This window comes from Seriola lalandi, unplaced genomic scaffold, assembly GCF_002814215.2.
Source record: "Seriola lalandi dorsalis isolate HSWRI2012SDOR001 ecotype SW California unplaced genomic scaffold, Sedor1 jcf7180002054353, whole genome shotgun sequence".
In the NCBI taxonomy this organism is placed as follows: domain Eukaryota; kingdom Metazoa; phylum Chordata; class Actinopteri; order Carangiformes; family Carangidae; genus Seriola; species Seriola lalandi.
This window is the reverse complement of record NW_019524906.1, coordinates 748,057-767,649: the sequence shown is the minus strand read 5'-3', so window position 1 is coordinate 767,649 and position 19,593 is coordinate 748,057. Positions and strand designations below refer to the sequence as shown.

Here is a 19,593-nt window from a genome sequence, read left to right as displayed (position 1 = left end):
CAACACACACACAAACACACATAAAAAACACCACAACATGTCGAGAATTTATTGACATATCAGTTCATTGACAGTTCATTAGCTGCTTCCATAAACACATCAAGGTAAAGACACAAAATATTGAAATTAAAACTGTAGATCTAAAAACAAATGAAATGCGCAAAGATGCGTGTCCTATATTAAGGGGAACCTCGGAACCCCTGAAATGGCCTTGGCAATAAAAAATTGGCTTAGTTCTGGGAATACTTTCGAATTATTTTTAAACACTAACAAAAGTCTTTCAAACAGCAGTATGGGAACAGACTAATTTTTATCTTCAACACATGTAAAAATACTTTCATCTTTTCCAGCATAAATAATAGAGTGCAGAGATGTATAAATTCTCTAAGGCCACAGGTCAGATCTCTCAGTTGGAATTAAATTCCAACTTTTTCATCACAAATGTAGTGTCATTAACTAGTAAGTTCAAATTTAGTGAATCATGAAGGCAACATTGATTAAATGAATTTAAGGCCTCTTTGATTAAAGCAAGCACATGTAAATGCATTTTAAAATGGTCCACCTACAGTGAACTTCAGCCTTGTGTCACCACATTGATTATCAACTTATGGAGAATCACAACTAAGTCTTGAAGTCTAGTTGTTTGGGCCATCCTGCTCCATCGCCACATCTCTCTCTGGCTTTTCAGTGATCTGAGGGGCAAAGGGTCCAACCAGCCAGTTGAGTGGTGTGTTGTTCAGTAGATACTCCATGACACCATCCAGAGACTGTTGAACCTGGGGGGACAAGCACATACGAGTGTTACTTTCAACACAGTTTCTTAACCATACACTTAATCAAAACAAATATTTGACCTCAAAAGTATGCTAAGCTTTATTGTAGATGGGAAATAATTAGGTTATAGTTGTGTACATAACTAAATACTAAAGGCTGACTGTCCTAGTTTCAGCGTTTTTGTAATGTATCTAGGAGTTTCCTGTTTATTACCTGTTCAGTAAGACCCGGGTATTATCTAAGAACCAATTCAATTTGTGTTAAGATGTAAAATGGCGCTAAAGTATATTTAACTAAGCTGATGCAGCAAAATAAAACTGCTCAAGACAGTGTAGTGCAATTAGTACCTGGGTCAGGTGGTAACGGCTCCGCTCCAGAAGGAGGGGAGTGAGAGTGCTGGCGCTCCCCAGAGAGGAGTGCAGTTCTTCAGCTGATCGCCTTGCACTGGTTAGCTGGTCCTGGACTGCACCAGGCAAACCCTGAGCACTTGAAACCACATTGGAGCACGCTGACTTCAGCTGCTCACTCAGACCACGCACCATGGCGAGGGTCCGCCATTCCAGCTGCTGTGGGTAGAGAATGGAAATGAGATAGGAACTCTTTTGTTTTGTTTCTGTCCCTCTCAGAGAAATTTGGAAGGTTTTTTCTTTTGTTCAAGTAGTATAGCGTATACATGGTGCAAATGTACAGTAAATGTACTATAAATGCTCTGAAATGCACTAATACTCCAGTTAGACACCATTTGCTCAATTCCCAATTACTCCCGCCCTGACCTCAGATTCATCTTTGGTCCCATCTGGGTCTGACTCAGTCTGTCCAGCTACAGCCTGCTTCTGCTTCCACTCTGTCCAGCGCTGCAGCAGCTGCTCTGAGGCTCCTCCTATCTGGTTACTGGCGGTACCCAGGCTGGTACGGGCACTCTCTAGCAGGTCCAGAGTACTGGTAATCTGAGCCACTGCAGCATAGGTGGCATCCTTGGCATTCCGTGCACGGACCAGGGACTGCTGTAGGGCTCGCTCCTGTACCTTGGCAGAAAGTTTCCCCAAGCGGACAAAGTAGCTGGGGCTGTCTGATGTGGTAGTCACCTCACCGGTGGCAGGTTCAGCTACAGCAGCTGAAAGAGAAAACTGTTAATCTCATATGTATTCAAGAGAAATGTTTTATGTAGCAAGGTATATAGAATTTTATATATGGCTTTAAATATTTATCTGTGACAACACAGGTGTGAGTATACTGGTGTATGTTATGTTTGCCAATTCTTAAAAGAGAAACAATACATCAGCCATTCATGAGAGCTCCTTTTGTTTTTTAGTTTTAACTGTTATGTGAAGGAATACACTGAAGAATTTCAGTATATGTACATTCAGTGTGGCATGGGGAAGTGGGCATGTTTTGACTGATGGATGGAAGCTCAATTGGTTCCCTCCCTCTGTGACAGCTGGTGCATCTGTTCCAAGGCTACTTGACTCTGACAGGGTTAAAGCACATCTGCTCAAGAGAGACAAGAAGAGTTGAGTCACTTCACTCCCTCCAGTCATCAGTTTGTGGAAGCTAAGAGGGTTGTAGAGTAACACTGTCTCCCTATGCCTGTGTTAAAAGCTACTTTGGTGCGTCTGTTGGCCTTTGCCACAGTAACCACTGAACAAATCCAAAATCCCCCGAGTACTACCATTATGGTGCTTTGCTGCTGCCATCGATTACTGTTGCAGTTGAATCCTTTTCATATCCCTAAATCAGAAAACAGGATGGTGGCTGCTATACTGGAGTATGGCCGGCTGTCATCATAACATGACATCACAGTAGCAGGTGTCAAAGCTGTGAGCGTTGGAAACTGTAGGTGCTTCACGCGCCAAGTTAACAGAAGGGAAGTTCATTGGAATGTCCTGCCTCCCTCTCTATGAATAGCACCGACTATTGATGTGTTCAGATCCAGCCACTGTGGTACAATTGAAGACTTTTATCATGACCACCACCATCTTGCCACATCACCTTGTCTTGCCTTTATAGTGATAATTTATTTGGACAGTCTCATTAAATTTGCTGTTTGATCCGAAGATCAATGAAGCAAAGACACAGTACTGACTTGCATAGCAAAAGGAAAATAGAGAAATTCCGATAGCAGAGTACTGAGCTGATACCATTGCATTTTAAAAAAAGTAAATCAAAAAACAGCTGTATACTACTAACCTTGTATTTAAATGTGTTAATGAATTACGTGGTACCAGATTGGTGCATGGACTTGTGTACTTGCTGATACCTGATACTATAGTTTAGGCAGTATTGGAGGGATTTCTGATACTTGTATCAGTATCGGAACAACTATAATGGCAAATAGCACTAATGCCATCATTTATATATATCTATTATGGAATAAATCAAGTTTAAGTAAACCGCAGTTTGCCAGTTACAGTTTGGATCAATACACTCTATAATGTATAAAAGGCAGTTTAGCAGCTCTTGAATTGCAACTTAAGGAAAAAGGACAGAGTGACACTTACGAAGGTAAAAATTAAAAGGTGCAGTCTGGTAGGAATCACTTCCACTTTGATTGATAGATCTGGAAATTCAAGGAGTAACATTATATAAAGACTAAATCTAACTTGAAAGTGCTTTGTTACTATTAAAACGTTTGTTTATATCAGAATTATTTATGGAGCATAGAAGTGAAACAGCTCTATGCTTTTAATTATTAACTTATGATCATTTGTTTGTCTACAATCATCTGTGATAAAAACTTGAAAAACTGGCCACTTGTCACTTGTAATCTATAAATTCCAACTGCAGCCTTGTTTCAGCTTCATTTGATCCAACTGTCAAAACACACCTGTCTATACTTCAGCAGGAGACATATGGGTTTATCACCTCCCCTGGTTTTAATGGACTGATTATGTTTTCCACATTTAGGACAGCTACTGACCCAGCTCCCTCTCAGTGACTGGTAGGTTCTGGTCGACCCAGTCCTCGGATCGGCTGAGGGCCAGGCCCATCCCACTGCTGACCATCTGGCCCATCCTGGTGCCCATGACGGTGCTGATACCTCCGCTGACTGCTGCCCGGGTCAGCTCGACACCACCCATCACAGCCCCCACCACAGCATCTTTGGCGCCTGCCACCGACTGGTATACCATACCGACTGTGTCCGACACCACCTGAGAAACAAAAGAGCAGATTATGTGACGTGACTGGAGACTAATGGTGGTGCTATTATGTATTTTCTACATAGCTCTATTGTATCCACAGATGTAACATTTGGGATAATTTGGTCTACAAGTAGCAGCTAACAGATTACATGATAATGCAAGGTGCAGCAGTATGCATTATCTACTTATACCCTGGCCATACACTGTATCAAAGGAAAAAAGAGAGACTGTGGTCAAATCATCTGTTATTTTCAATGTTTGTTTGTAGGCAGTTTAACCTGTGGCTAGATTATTTTTACTAAGGGGTAACAGTAACTGTTCACATATTGTAAAGTGCAAACATTGTTGCTATGGTTACCTGGAGTGTAAAACATCTTCTGGACTGATTAAGAAGGCTTGTTGATGATGAGAATGTGTTTTTTAAGTGTCAAGGTACCTAAAAAAGGCCTAGTGTGATAGTGGTTAACAGTATAATGAATCAATCTAAATACACAGTAAAAAGGAGAGGAGAATATGTAAAAGAGGGTCTTAAATGTGTCTGACCTTGTCTGCTGGTTGGTGAAGAATGGGCAGCTTCTCTTCCATCTTTTCAAGTCCTTTCAATGCATACTGATTTACTGTGGAGACTGAAAGAAGCACACAACTATTTTCTTAGAAATAAATAAATGTAACAAGAATCCTCTCCTAAATGCATCAGAGAGGAGTGATACACCAAATAACAAAACAGTTTCATGTTTACTGTGCAGTAGCAACTGAAAGGGTTTTAATGACTTCTGTGAAACCTTGAGTAAAGAATCTACAAATTCTGTTCTCAGAAGAAACAACTTATTTTTATTCTTATGGTGTATTCTAGCCCAGAGGTAACAAGTGGACCTGACAGTCCTTTATAATGCATTTCAATGCTGTCATTGCACATATATTACATCATATTCTTCACAGGGAGAAGAACGTACGCTGTGGTTCTATAATGTCCAAAAGAGGCTTGGACCCGGTGGTGGCAGCTGTTCCCAGAGTTCGGGCCCCACTTTCTGCTACATCCATCACTCCCTTCAGCAAGGGCACATTGTCTTTGGTGCTACTGTAGGCGCTGGAAACCACCTCACAAGCTGAACTGACCAGGGGCAAGTTGCTCACTCGGGAAACAACATTCTAGGAAAAAAACAAACCAAAAAACAAAAGCAAAAGAACCATTATACTGTCATTGAAAAGACATGAAAATTGTCATATACAATCCTCCCTCTATAGAATAAAGCTTCAGTACAGAGTTTAAGTGTTCTGCTAGGGATAATAATTGATTCCCCACAGTAGCATATCAAAATGGGAAAATTCTAACCGTCAAATGAGTTCGTAATATGCCTGTTTTGTAATAGGTGTCATTTTGGGTCAAAGTGCTTCTCACCTGCTGGTATCCATTAGCTGCTTCTGCTGCTGCAGTCCCACTCTCATTAGTCTTCCCACTGTCTGCCATTGTGACTGCTGGATTCAATCTCTGACATGGAATATAGAGTGCCAGAAACAGAGATTCACCTCACTTTGCTTGGTATGCATGATGAAATACATCTTCTTCTGTGATATTCTTTGCTTAAGTGGCTGATATATTTTATCTTGCAGAGAACTGGTGCCTCATGAATTTGGAAATAGAATCGCTGTCTTGTAAGACAGTGTAATATGGGCAGAGAGGCGACTGAGCCGTGTTAAATTAATTTGTCAACACTGTGATGCAACGAGGAAGAAACTGCACTTAAAAAAATAAAATGGTGCAGCCAAGCAAACAATTCAAGTCTGTATGTCAAAGTTTAAAGTCAAAAATTGGATAATGGTACATTCTGAATTGTGATTTTTCTTGTTGCTTTCCACAGCTGTATCTTTGCATGTTTAAAACTATATCTCATCCTGAAATAATTAAGTCAAAATCTAGGATTTGTTCATGAAAAGAGGGATAAATGGCCAATGTTTTGTAGATCAAGGTGTAGGAAAAGCACATGTGAAGTTTGATACTGTACAAGAGTGAAACAGAAATCAGCCCAGGCCTATTTCACCACCTTTAAAGAGCAATGGCACCGCAAGGTGATCTTTGCTTTCATATTAATATCTCTGTAAGAATGAGTAGAACATGTAATGAATACTGAAATGATAAATCATAGAAAGAATTCTGGGGATACACAAAATGGTCTAATTTTAAATTATAGTTCAGAGTCACAGAAAAGCAGTGAGTAATGGTGAGAACTGTAAACCCGCTGGAGATTGATTGTTCACAAGCTCACATGAAGGTAGGCAGGAAGAATGAACCTCTGGATATCATTCATCATTTATTTATCAAGTGAAACTGCTAAGTAAAATATTAAGTAATACTCCACTTCTACCAGTGTAAAATATTGCTTTAAATGAAAACTAGGCCAAAAGAATTACTCATCTGAAATACTGCTTTAAATAAAAATTACCCTACTACACTAATACAATGAAGTATTGCCTTAAATTAAAACTCAATGTCATACTTCTCTGGGCCACAGAAAACGGTAAAATTCATCCATAACTTATTCTGTCAATTCTCCAATTACACATCCAGTTTCTATTCTTCTTGAAGTCATGAGCAGATCTTGTATGCCATTTTCAAATGAGCATAGGCTCGACTTCGCACACAAGGAATGACAGGAATCTTACTGTTCCCCCACCACCAATCTGACTTGTCTCATCTAGGACTGGGATACTGTGGATAAAATCTTCTATCAGGGTAAAGTGTGTGGAATGTAAGACTGCATGTAACTTTTATTTTTGTCATTGGTCACCCTGTAGATTATTTTCTTGACTGATCAATTAAACATTTAGACTATAACATGTAATAAAAAGTGACAACAAACAACCAACAAAAATATTCAATTTGCTGTCACCGAGGACCATCAAATATTCACATTTGATAAGTTGGAATCAGTGATGTAAGGGCACTTTTTCTTAGATGACTTTAAAGGTTAAAGTTTCAGTTTCAGTTATAATAAATCATGACATTGATACAGTGCTTATGATCATCAAGTGAGACTCTATGTATGGAGAAAACAAGCAGATGGGAATGTTTGTTTTACAGTGAATTAAATACAATACCTCACAAATAAAAAACTCATACTTAATCATACTAAATCCCAATGTTACTATCAATCTGGAAAACAATTGACAGATTAATCAGATGCAAGTAGAAAAGGGGGGGGGGGGGGGGAGAGGCACATTAGCAGAAAGGAAGGCCCCCCCCCCCCGCTCCGGCAAGATCTTTCCCTTCTCCTTCTGGAGCTCCCAACATGTGGACAGCATCTGTCTGTGTTCCACCAGATGGCACAGAGAAACAGAGGTGCTCTCCAATCCACCTGTCTTTACTACAACACTGTTAACAAGCGTTTGACATGCTTGACCTGATGTATAGGGCTGATGAGTCAATGAAGGACATGACCCCGGGGATCATACTGGAGGAGAAACGCACAGCAGTAGCACGAGGACTGCATTCAGCCAGTTACATCCCGCTGCCAGCCTGTATTAAATGCTCAGGTAAATTAGACTACATGTCCACCTGACAGCCAGACGTGCTGACGGAGAAGCAAGCCTCATATCTAACAAACTGTACTCAGGTTCCAAACCATGGATGACCTTCATATATATTTATTTAACATATTGTTTTAATTGTCATAGTGAATAAAGTACTCTCTCTGATGTTTTCTTGACCTCTCCAGTTCCAGATGAATTCTCATGGCTCTGTGTGATTGCAAATTGCATTTTATTGCAACAGCTTTGTTGAGCAACATGTTTTTTTTCTTTTCTCTGAGAGGCAGTTGATGGGATCTTCACTAGCTTTATCACAAAGCAAAGTCTGACACTATCCTCACTGATATCAAGTGTGACATGAACCCGAGATAGTATTCAGAGGCATGGTACACTCATAAAAAGTCTATTTGGCTTCTTCCTGTTTCGCTATAAGATTTTTTGACATATCCTCAAACTTTTGAGCCACATCATCCTCTTTCAGAAAAGGGAAAGCTCCTAAACTCCTGTTGGAGCTGAAACACTGTGACCTTTGATATTAATGGACAAGCTGGTACACCTCCAGGAAACTATTGAGACATTTGTCATAAGGGACAACGTAGGAGGTGAAACAAATAAAAGAGATCACGACTAGTTAGTGGGTTAAAGAGGAAACAGCTATCCATGGCGCTAACGTGGACATAACGAGTAAAGAGTAAATTAACCAAAGAAGGGAGAAGGGCTGGGTTCTTCAAAATTAGTGTCTTAGTTATATTTCAGTTTAATCTAAAATAGTGTAGAGCTGTATCAGTGAGATCAGGTCAGGATCCTCCAAGGGGGCCTGAGATAAAAGGATAAGGAACTTATGGCTCCAATTTTTTTTTCCCCCCTGTGAAACACTGGATACTTTATTTCTTCAGGCCTCAAATGAAACAATCTGAGAGGACAGAAGTCACTCACTGGTTGAGGTGCTCACAGCTCATGTCGACACAGGAGATTGCTTCATTTTTAAAACTGAAAGGGCTGGGAGTCACTGCCTTAACACAATATGACACCTAATACAAAATGCTCTGCATTGGCAGTCACTGAGAGATTGTCCAGTTTCTGAAGAATCAATCCAACGTGGAGCAAAAATAGGAAATAACTGCAACAGCCTTCTTTGTACATGGCTGAGTTCAAATGTGATAACCCTGTTCTCAGAGGACGATTTTCACCAGCCCACAGAAATCCCATTTTAGCTGCGTTTTGACTCTGTAGAGGGCGCACTATATAACGTTAATACCTACACGGCAGCTGTCACTTCTTCCAGTTTATGGTTGATGAACTTTACCCCAGAGGAGGAACAACGTTCCCTCAGCAAATAACAAACTCTTTTCATCGTTTCCTCCTGATTTATCACAACTTCTGGTCAGACCAGACGCAACACTCTTCGGCAGTCACAAGAAAAGTAAGTTTCTTCAGCCTTCAAAGGGAAGTAACGTTAGTTAGTTAGAGCAGGTTACTTAGCTCGATTAGCTAACTTGAACTAATGGAGGACTGGTTAAAAAACACAAACGAGCTGTCAAATCGGCCACTGACCTCACTGACAGCCTGTTGCTCCTGTGTCCTGCCGTGACCTGCAGTGAAACGCTGGTCAATGAACCCGTCCAGCCTCTAACTAAGCCCCTTTCTCTTCCTACCACACTGTAGAGCTGCATCACAGGCTGGGCGGTGAGGCGGGGTGTGTGGGATTGTCTTTTACTTTAAACCAATTAAATCACAGCATAGGAGCGACAGTCATTGTAGGCTACAGCTGTCCCACCTGATTCAAATAAATGTAAAAAAAAATTCGCATGAAAATATAAGTGAAGTCACATTTACACATGTTTTGACAGTGACTGCTCTACTCACTCACCTGTTTGTGTAAACTTGCGAAGGTCATGTTTTCACCCTGTCTGTTAATTTGTCAGCAGGATTACGACCATGTTACTGAACCGATTTGCACCGAACTTGGTGGAGGGATGGGGTCTGGGCCTGGGAAGAACTCATTAAATTATGGGGAAAATCCCGATAATTTACTATGAATTTGATTTTTTTTATCTGTGAAGTCTGGTGTGTTGTTTGACATTGGCCTGCTCTGTGCCCTTCTAGTTCATAATGCCATACATTCATAGATTGTATATAAGGATGGTTGAATTTCATTTGTGATCTGGAAAAAGTATTTTATGCCACTTATAGCATTTATTTACTCACATATACCATGTCTCCTTCAGTCTCCATGATGATATGAAAACCTCTTCTGCTGATGAAAGCCACAAGAAAGCTCCAAAAGAAATCTAGTAAGCTGTGACTGCAAAAGTCAAGAATTAGTTTTAAGTTAATTTCTGTTCTACAGCAGTTTCACACCCACTTGTGAATGATTTCTACATATGGTTAACACAACTGATTAACATGTCTTATAGCACACTGTAAGGATTTGTTTATACAGCTATATTGTACTGAGTTATTGATCATTTGGTAACTGCTTATGCACTTATAATGGATGCCTCATTGAAGAGGTTCTGTTGACAGATACATTAAGAAGCACTTAAAATGTCCTTATATTTGCTTTCAACTACATTAAATTGGGTTACAAACCATTCATCAAGTGAGCATAAAAAACAACTAATTACCTAGTGGGGAATCAGATCCTGAATGGCAATGTGGCCATTTCCCTACTCTGTATTGTTTATACACCCAGCAGCCTGAGTCGTGTGGAAAGTCAGACGACCATGTTAAGTGCAATTGACATTGTAAACCCTGAGAGGGCAGTCTTTACCCATTAAGTCAACTTTTTTTTTTTCTATGGCCTCACCCACGCAGAGCTCATTCACATTTACATCCTTAAGATCTTTTTACTGCAGATGCACTACAACTTCAGAGCAGAGAGTCTTTTGTATTAAATATTAATATTTGATATTTTAATATTTTAATATCTCCAGGAAAAATGGGGCATGGATGGTAAAGGAGAACAGACTGTGACAATAGTTGCATTCACCTAATGTACTTATTACATAGTCTGGGATGTGACTTCCACATAACTGTTCTTCTTGATGTGGAATTCACATAATACTGTGTACTTGTAAAACCAATACAGTGACTTCCCCAGCTAGATGCTGTGTATCATCATCACCAGAACTCTATTAACTCTCCCTTTTCATTTGGGGAGGATTTTCATTATTCAAGCCATTACAGTTTTCATTATGTGTCCCTTTGTATTTTCCTAAGCGCTTGCACCAGGCTCCAGAGAAAGAAAACAGATTACCTCTAATGTTGCTATCACAGATTCATTGAATAGAACCTTTAGTAGCTTTGTTTTGGTCAAGTTTAAAATCCAGGCTGCACTGGCAAAGGAGAAACCTGGTTAAAGAGAGAGAAAATAGCATGAGGTGGTAAACATGGGCGTGTTGTCTTGACCACGGTTGTATGGCTGCTTTCCCTCTTATTGTTAGATATGTTTATGAACGTCAGTGCAATTTTAGTTTCTGCATTGTGTGCCTTTAATTAAAACACACACATCCATGCACAGCAGTTCCACCACAGTCTTCTGCAGAAGAGTTAGTAACCTGTGCCCTGAAGGCTCTCATCTGTTCCTGCTTAACTCTTAACTCTGCTTCAATGGATCAGTTATTGAGGCCTAAATTGTTCTGGATATTGAGTAATTGAAGATTAGTAGATAACAGGAAAATCACTCATCCCTCAGAGTAAAATGATCACTCTCGCCCACTCCCCCTCTCTCTTTCTTTCTCTTGCCTGAAGACATACCTTTCATGATAAGAGCAATAAATTGGCAATTTGACCATATTTTCATGGATATGAGAGCAGAACGCATGAATCTTATTTATATAGAATTATCTTAAGACATTTAAGCTTTTTTCATAATAAATCAAATGCGTACTTTCAAATCATATGGGCATAATAGAAAAGGAAGATATTGCTTTAATACATTGCAACAATGGCACCATAATAAATAAAAAAAGAAAAAGTAAATTTAGTATGCTAGACACAGAAGCACACGGATTTGCATACATTCAGTATAATAGCCACTGAAACTGTTCATACCCCCATCAACAAAAAACAAACAAATCATCAAAACCCACAACCAGCTCAGACAACAAAGATGCTGAAAGGATCACCATTAAAGATTTAAGATGTTCAAACCCCAGGTGTGTTTTGGGTCTTTGAAGCATTTTCTGTGGAAGATTAATAATTTCAATAAGATATCCATCATCATCAAAGAGCACTTTTGCAAAGACAAGGTCTTTGCTAAGCAATGAACGGAGCAGTACAAGCATACTATAATGAAAAACATTTGTTCTGTTTCATCTTTACTACTAAATCAAGGCTCTCAGGTACTGTGAACAGATTACATCACAAAAGTTTTCATTTTCCCTCCTGGTTCACCTTCTGCTCTTCATTGTCAGCGGCCTCGAAACTGTAGAAATTATCCTCCATCCATTAATAGCTGACTAGATCTGCTTGGTTTCATCTGCACCGCACCATTGATGGGAATCTTATTTCCAACATCCTGCAACAAATTTCCGGAGGCCTGCAACACAAGGTATCAGTAACATACAACACAGCGACAAATCATCTCCAGGTTGAAACTGGATATGAACCTTCGCCCCCACTATATCCTTTCCAATAGCATATTAATAAGGCATAACCGAGGCCAGGGTGATGTACAAGTTGTGTGAGAGAACTACTCTGTCATGTTGAACTAATAAAGAGACAGGTGACTGACCTTTGTCACATATTGGTAAGCACAGTATTCATTATTAATCCTTCTGACACCAATGTATTGATCAGAATATCATGATCTGGAACTGAAATGAGGCTGGTTTGAAGCAGTAGTCTGACATTCTTTTTTTTTTTTTTTTTTACTGAGTTAGATGAGAAGATTGATACAACTCACACATCTTTACAGCAGCTGGTTTGCTTAGTTTAGTTTAGCAAAGACTCAAAACAGGGGTCAAATGTAACAAAATCCACCTACCAGCACCTCGAAAGCTCACTGATTGACACATTATATCTCATTTGTTTCATGCGGAAGTATTTCTTCGCTGCCTCCTGTTGAGAATCAGTGGCACCTAATCCCCTGTAAAACAAATGTTTTTTCCTCTCTCTCTGTGCAGGTGTAGATATAATGTGTTAATTAGTGAGCTTTGGAGGTGCTGGTAGTTTGATTTTTTTTGGACAGAGCCAGGCATGCCGTTTCCCCCTGTTTCCAGTCATTGTGCTAAGCTAATCTAACCAACTGCTGGCAATAGCTTCATGTATACCAGACAAACATCAGATCTCAGGTCTCTCAAAATGTCAAACCCTTGCTTTTAGACGTTCTAGTCCTTTTTTTTTTTTTTTTGACAAATCACGTTACAGTCTTTTTCAACTAATAAATATCTTTTCATGACCTTGAGTCTGATAATATTGGACACTATACTGTAGTTTTAGGTCTACAGGTTTATCTGTCCAGACATCATGCATCAGAGTTAAACATTGAAAAAAAGTCTGTCCATATATAAAGTGGAGGCTCAAAATGAAACCTCATAAAGGTCATTAACTTCATGCATTAAACTTTTTGCGAGCGTAACGGTCTTTAATCTTTTGAGTAAAACTGCCCTGTGAGGAAAACTTAACTGGCTACAGACGTTTTATGACTGTTGTGCCTTCGGCTTAAAGGATATTAGAAAAGTGATTTGTGGGGAACCTCTAGCAGACTTTAAAAACACATAATCTAAAAGATTTGTAGCGACAGTCAGAGAACATGGGAAATGCCAGGTCACTGCACGCCATATACAAAATGAAAAGCAACTAATAACAGATCTATGTCTTGCCATGGACCAACAGGTAGCCTCAACTTTGCTTCCACAGAGAATGCACAATTTCTTCACACTGTGCTTTGTGACTTTCTGTTGCTTTTTGAATCCCAGCAGCTGCCTTTCTATTTCTCTAGGTCTCTCCTGTTTAGTTTGGAGAGATATTTCACCCTAGAGCCGTGACAACGGGTCAGCTGCCACAGCGGAGGTGGACAGGAAACATGGAAAGAGTCGACTGGCCCTGAAATATTTATGGTTCTTTAGGGTTTTGATTGTATGAGTTTTGACAGCGATGGCACATTAGTGACCCCTCTCCAAACAAAAAGCCTATCTGTTGTGACTTGGAGAGGTGAGGAAAAGTGCATGCTTTTTCATCATACATCGATTCCCCAAGCTTTGCTTTATTCATCTCTGCTCTCTGAGTATAAAAGATATCTCAGCATGTTTTACTATTGATCCCGATCCCTTTCAGTATATTTTTTACTTCTTTTATAGTTTTCCACAATTTTTTTCCAATACCATTTTCTTCAAATCTCTTCATAGCAAAGTGTGCATGCCCTCTCTCCTCTTTCTGCCTTCTCTTCTCACTCCATATCCCATCTCATTTCCTCTACCTTGTCATCTCTGCACCGCATTCATAATGACAGATTGATGGCTGCCTCCGCAGTACCACACAGTAATAATAAAGTCTGCCAGATTGGTCTCAACTAATTTACAACAAGCTGATCAAGTCTGTTTACACACTGACTCTAAATTATTCCATATTTAGAATATTTCAATCTTAAAAGTAATCAGCACTTAAATTTACTTTAGAGTATTAATTACAATGTCATCTTTAGACTCAGCTGCAAGTGCGAGAGAACAAGCAAATGCTTTTATGAATAAATGAATATAAGATCTGTGCACAAACTGAAAAATTGAAAAAGTTATATAAACATGAGTAAATATAAAATTGAGTTTGCTTGTTTCACATACAGGAGATGAACAAGCATTCATGATTTATGAAAGCATACTTTTTGTTGCGCTCATTCACAGCCAAACAAAGCTGTGTTATTCAAACCTTTTTTCTTTACTGTTTTCATATCACGCTGAGAAGGGGAACAATTCAGAATTTAGCTCACTGCCTTGATGTTTTGTATGAATACTGGAGCAGAGTCTCACACCAGGGACCGTCACTATCAAGGTCATTTTCTGTATTTTCATTTGATACAGATTGTCACTGTGCTAGCCATAATCACTCTTGACATGGCAGTTGACAGTATTTTGATAACATTATCACACAGAGCCCATTCTTAATCTAATCATCTTTATTTATAATCAACATTTCATAAGTCAAAGCCAATAAAATGAAAATAGAAAACACAACATAAATAAGTCAACCAATTCAAATAATGAAATTTTCCTTCTCCACGATACTAATAAACTGTATTTTCTTTCAGTTTTGCATTGGACTGTGTCAGATTAAACATGATTGTTAATGTAAACATACATCTTTTAATGTGAACATTTTTAGATAAAGAATGTAGTCATTTAATGAACGATAAACTACGAAATGACAACCCCCTGCCTATGGCCTTTGACACTTGACATCCTCCTTTGCTCCTGTCATAATTACTACGGCCACTAGAGGGCACGGTCATTTGAATGTAAACATGTTTGGGGAATTTGCTGATTGATTCCGACGACACGACCACTAAAGGGTTGCTTAACAACAAAACGTAAAGATGGGTCATAAAATGCAACTTGCACAAACAGAGTATGGTGTCGTTTTTTTTTATGAGAGAATGGTCGCACAACTGTTTATGAACTGGCTAAGCTCCATTAGTCGAGTAGTCTCAGTATGACTGCTGAGCCTGTGAAGTCACTGGGTCTGATCACATGAACCCTGCATGCCATCTATGTTTCTTTGTTCGCAGTTTGGTGAACCATGTGATTACATTGGTGAGATAGAAAATGGTCACATTGGAGACTGAGGAATCTTTATTTTGCATTCATATTTCTGGTGAAATGGAATTTAGCAGACAAAAGCTTCATCTAACTTTGGCATCTTACTGCGACTAACACAGAGACACATTCACTATTATCCTCTCCTGCCTTCTGACTGTACCTCAGGGAGGAGGATGGTTGTGCTGCCCTTCCCCTTTTCCTCATGTTTTAGAGAGATTAAAAAGTGCATTCCCCATCAAAGGTTGTAGTTTTTTTTGCTAAGCTTCCTCGCTTTCTCATGGCAGCTCTTCTCCTTTTTATCTGGCTCAGGTCTACTGTCTGCCTGCTCTGACACATCGAGTGGGATGAAAGGAAACGGATGAAAAAAATGAATATTTATTTATTTATTTATTGTCAGCACACAAACTTTGACAGGAGACGAAATGGTGTAAGTTCTTTTGTTGAACATGGCTCAAAGTTTTTTGCGTCCTAAATCATTTGTATGCAAAGTAGCTGGAAACAGAATAATAAACTAATCTGGGGATTTAAAAAAACTTTTGGAGAACTGTTTAATATTAGAATAGAGTACTGTCAGCAGTAGCTACAGTATGTATACCGAGAGTCATTGTGGAAGTCTTCCCTCCCTCCTTGCATCTATCCTGTGTTCACTTGCAGGGTTTCCCTAAATGACTCCTATTCTGGGAAGTGGTTAGAACATGTATTTAGAAAAAGTAGCACTACAACCATGTAGACGTACTCCCTCACAGTTAATAGCCTTGCATTCAAAAACTTACTTCAGTAAAAGTACAAAAGTACCAGCACATAAATGTACTTAAACCTGCACAAACTGATTTTTTTTTTGGCCTTGTGATGGGTGTGGAAAAAAGCTGTAAACAGAACACGTGCACATTTTCAACTTTAAGGTAGATACTGTACATGGCAAACTTGATAGCAAACAGTTGGCTACTTGAGAGAAAAGGAGCAGCATTAGCATTTTTACCAAAAAATAAAATCACTAAAGCCCTCTATCTATGTATCTATCTATGCACTACATGCTCAGCTCCAAGCAGCAGACAGATAAAGTTCGCAACGAGCTGGGGGGCTTAGTTGAGCATTCAGCGTCTAAGGAGCCTGATATATGCCATGTCTAGCTTCTGTTCCACTAGCACCACTTTCAGCAACTCCATGCAATATTTCCTTTAGCATTTCTTTCAGCAATCTTTATGAAAACATTAAGTGTGTTCTTGTGGATTACTGTCCATATTCAGAGACACACTGCCATAAGAAATTTGATGCTTAGCCCACAATTTTCTAGGGCTTATGGGAAAATGTGTTTGTTAAAGGATGCTCAAAAAAACAAACATATTGAATAAACAACAATATTAGATAGTTTTTTTTTTGTTGATTGATAGATACACTGTTGAGAGAGGCTCTGTTCCAAGGTTGCATTTTTAGTGTAGACAAATTATAAATGACAGTGGGATTGTGAATTAGGTTTTCTTACTTATCTAACCGAACCCAGGAGTTCTCTTCCCCTCAGGAGTTGGTACCAAAAACAGAGCTAAAAGAGAGAGAATATTGTAAGTTTGCCACATCAATATGAAAGATGGAGTTATGTCAGTGTTGTCTTCTCAACTTGTTTTTGGGTTTGGCCAAAAAAAAATCAATTATTGTTGGTTTAGCTAACAGTTCACACAGAATGACCTTTTAAAGATTGTTACGTTATCAAATAAAGTACATTACGAGCTTATTACAGTATAGAAATATCTAGTTTACAAGTTCTGTTCTCTGTTCTTTGTTTAGGTGGCTGGTCTGGCAGCACATGTACTGTATTTATACTTGTGCATGTTAGTGGTATGAGTCCTTACTGTTGAACCATTGGCCCTCTCCACCTTTGTGAACACACAGAGACCGCCCACATACAAGATGGCACAGTGCAGTATGATGTGTTCAGGTGAAAACCACTTTCCAGAGGTTCCTCCGCTGAAGGAACCACATTTTCGTCTAAAAAAGCCTCTGACAAAGAAAGAGAAAAGACTCAAGGACAGGTGGACTGGCTATGAGGACTACCAGCTCCAATTCCGGTCGGCCCGTCGCCTGTCAAAACATCCAAAAAGTTTTTACCGGCTCCATTCATCCTTGCCAAGTCCAAGGCTGTCTTCTTTTACCAGTCTGACCGTGGAGCTAATATTGATCTGGCTTCACCGAGATGGAGATCACTACGAGCTGCTAAAGGGACAAGCTTCACTCTGAACTGGCTTCTTCTCATCCAGTAAGTAACTTGATGGGTATAATGTTACATCTCTCTTTTCATTGGTGTCTGCAGTAGGCATGATAATGTTAGCTAACTTGCTGTTACCGATATTATCAATAAATGATGCTATTGCTAGCTAGCTTAGCATCGGTATAGCCATGAAGCATATCATCGCAATGCTAACGTGGGCTAATGGTTGTGGCTAGCTTTATTTTTTGGCTCTCGTGTGCACAGGGTAACTTTATTCAGTCGTGCTTCTTGTTGTGTGTCTGGTGGCCGCTTTCAGTGGGCTTCCTAACACCTGACTGAGACTGAAGAGAGGGGAGGGGTGCGGGGTGGGGTGGGGGGTGTGTGCCCGACGAAGCATTTGTTTTGGTCTGAGATGTTGCACTAGACTCTAGTGCAACATCTAGTGGCTATCGTCTACAAAACGCTTAACGTACCAGGTTGAGGTCGAACTTTTTTAACTACACAAACTGTATTTTAAAAGCTAATCATATGTTTGTAAAATATAAGTTTGCTAAGTAACTATAAGCTGTACCTCTCAAGTAAACGAACTTATATAAAGTACAAGTGTCCCACTTAAAATTAAATTGTGTGGCCAACCTTAAAGAGAAATGTCACATTGTTCTTTTTTTATAAATGACAATACATGTTGTGTTGCCAATACGACCTTATTTGGTCTAGTGTGACCAGTAGCTAGTTATCTTAACAAACTTTAGATAGATAATTACTGTATTAATGGATGTTACTTTAAAGTTATTTCACAGGCTTCCCTGTATTTGCCTAGTGTGCTTCTGTCCAGTAAATTTATCAGTATTACATAACTGCCAGTTGAGGATAAAGTTGCTGCGGTTCAGCAAAAGTAATATTCTACATTAGTGCATAAAATTCACTACGTGAGTAAAAGGAAAAAGCTTGGTACGTTTTTAACACTGATTTTGGGTGGAGTAACGGTGCACTGCAGCAGCAGGGACAAAGCAATAAAAAATGTGAGTTCTCACGCTCCGGATACACACACAGGCACACTCACAGATGGGAAACTCCTTGTGCATTTTTTTCTAAATCCTTCTGAAAAGGATGGACGCATTTCACAGTGAGAATTGATTTGCTCTCTTGTCCCAGGCTCTCAAAGCTATCTTGTTTTTAGTGTGGGCGGCATGATATGAGAAGACAGGACACCTTGATTTAGGTTCTTATAGACACATGAGACTTGTTGGTTTTGTATGTGAGAGTAATAGAGCGGCAGCATTCAAGTGAGTAAGGAGAACTCATCATTATTCTACTGTTGGCAGAACTATTTCTGTCTGAATAATGATACTGCTGTCAGAGCGGCGTCCTCTGTTGTAACTGCAATCAGCTTGTACAAAGACTTTCAGCAGGTCTCCTCTGGACAAAGGAAACTTTCTTTTTAATTGTGGAGGCTACAAAGTCACAGGCAGCATGTGATGATAAGGTAAGCAGGATGAATAATGTTAATAAGTATTACAGTGCTGGTGCAGGCATATTTGGCTGTGTAAATTCAGATAAGTAAAAACAAAACAAAACAGCAAACAACAAGCAAACCAAAACAATGTCCTACAATAATATCAATGTCATACTATAAGCTCCACAGAACGTCACTAAACAGCTTAAAAATAGGAAACTGTATACTGTTAACCATAATGTGCCAGAGAGAAAGCCTTTTATAAAGCCTTCTTGCATTTCTTTCAAAATAGCTCCCAGCAGCCAAAATTACTGCTGACATTAAAGAAAGTGATTATTTTAAGACCTTTACGTATACATGAAAGATCTCATACAAAATATGTTTTTGGATTAAATCTTGTATAAAAAAACTTAGTAGGCTGCATTCCATTGACTAATAGCAAGGACTTTCTTTCTTGTTCTCCCAAATCAGAGGTTGAGTCATCTGATTTGGCACCGCTGATTAGCTGATTGTATCAAAAAGGCTGTCAGATTGCTGGGAGTATTATTAAGAGGATAAAGAGAGTGAGCGACACACATGAGCCTTCAAGCCTGTAGAAGTCATTATTTCAGGAATTAATTATTCATGAATCAAAGCTTAAAAGTGGCTTATGCTCCTAGCAATTTCATGGAGAGGTCCAGTAGGTCTTAACTCCTTTAACACACACTGTAGCCTATAACACAGCACATGTGCTATCCA

The 19,593-nt window shown here is 39.3% G+C and overlaps 1 protein-coding gene across 2 annotated transcripts; it reads right to left on the bottom strand.

Moving 5' to 3' along the window:
* Positions 1–35: 35 nt before the first annotated feature.
* plin3 (perilipin 3) lies at positions 36–9,129 on the bottom strand. Of its 2 annotated transcripts, none has more exons than XM_023408084.2 (8): positions 8,994–9,129; positions 5,314–5,403; positions 4,868–5,063; positions 4,458–4,540; positions 3,692–3,923; positions 1,548–1,888; positions 1,122–1,340; positions 36–776 (listed from the first exon to the last, which is right to left on the bottom strand). In XM_023408084.2, exons 2-8 carry the CDS (start codon positions 5,380–5,382, stop codon positions 636–638), a joined length of 1,281 nt encoding a protein of 426 aa, XP_023263852.1. In that variant the 5' UTR covers positions 5,383–5,403; positions 8,994–9,129; the 3' UTR covers positions 36–635. The 2 variants fall into 2 exon arrangements, with proteins under 2 accessions (XP_023263852.1, XP_023263853.1); XM_023408085.2 differs by having other exon boundaries at positions 1,122–1,337.
* Between the last annotated feature and the right edge of the window lie 10,464 nt (positions 9,130–19,593).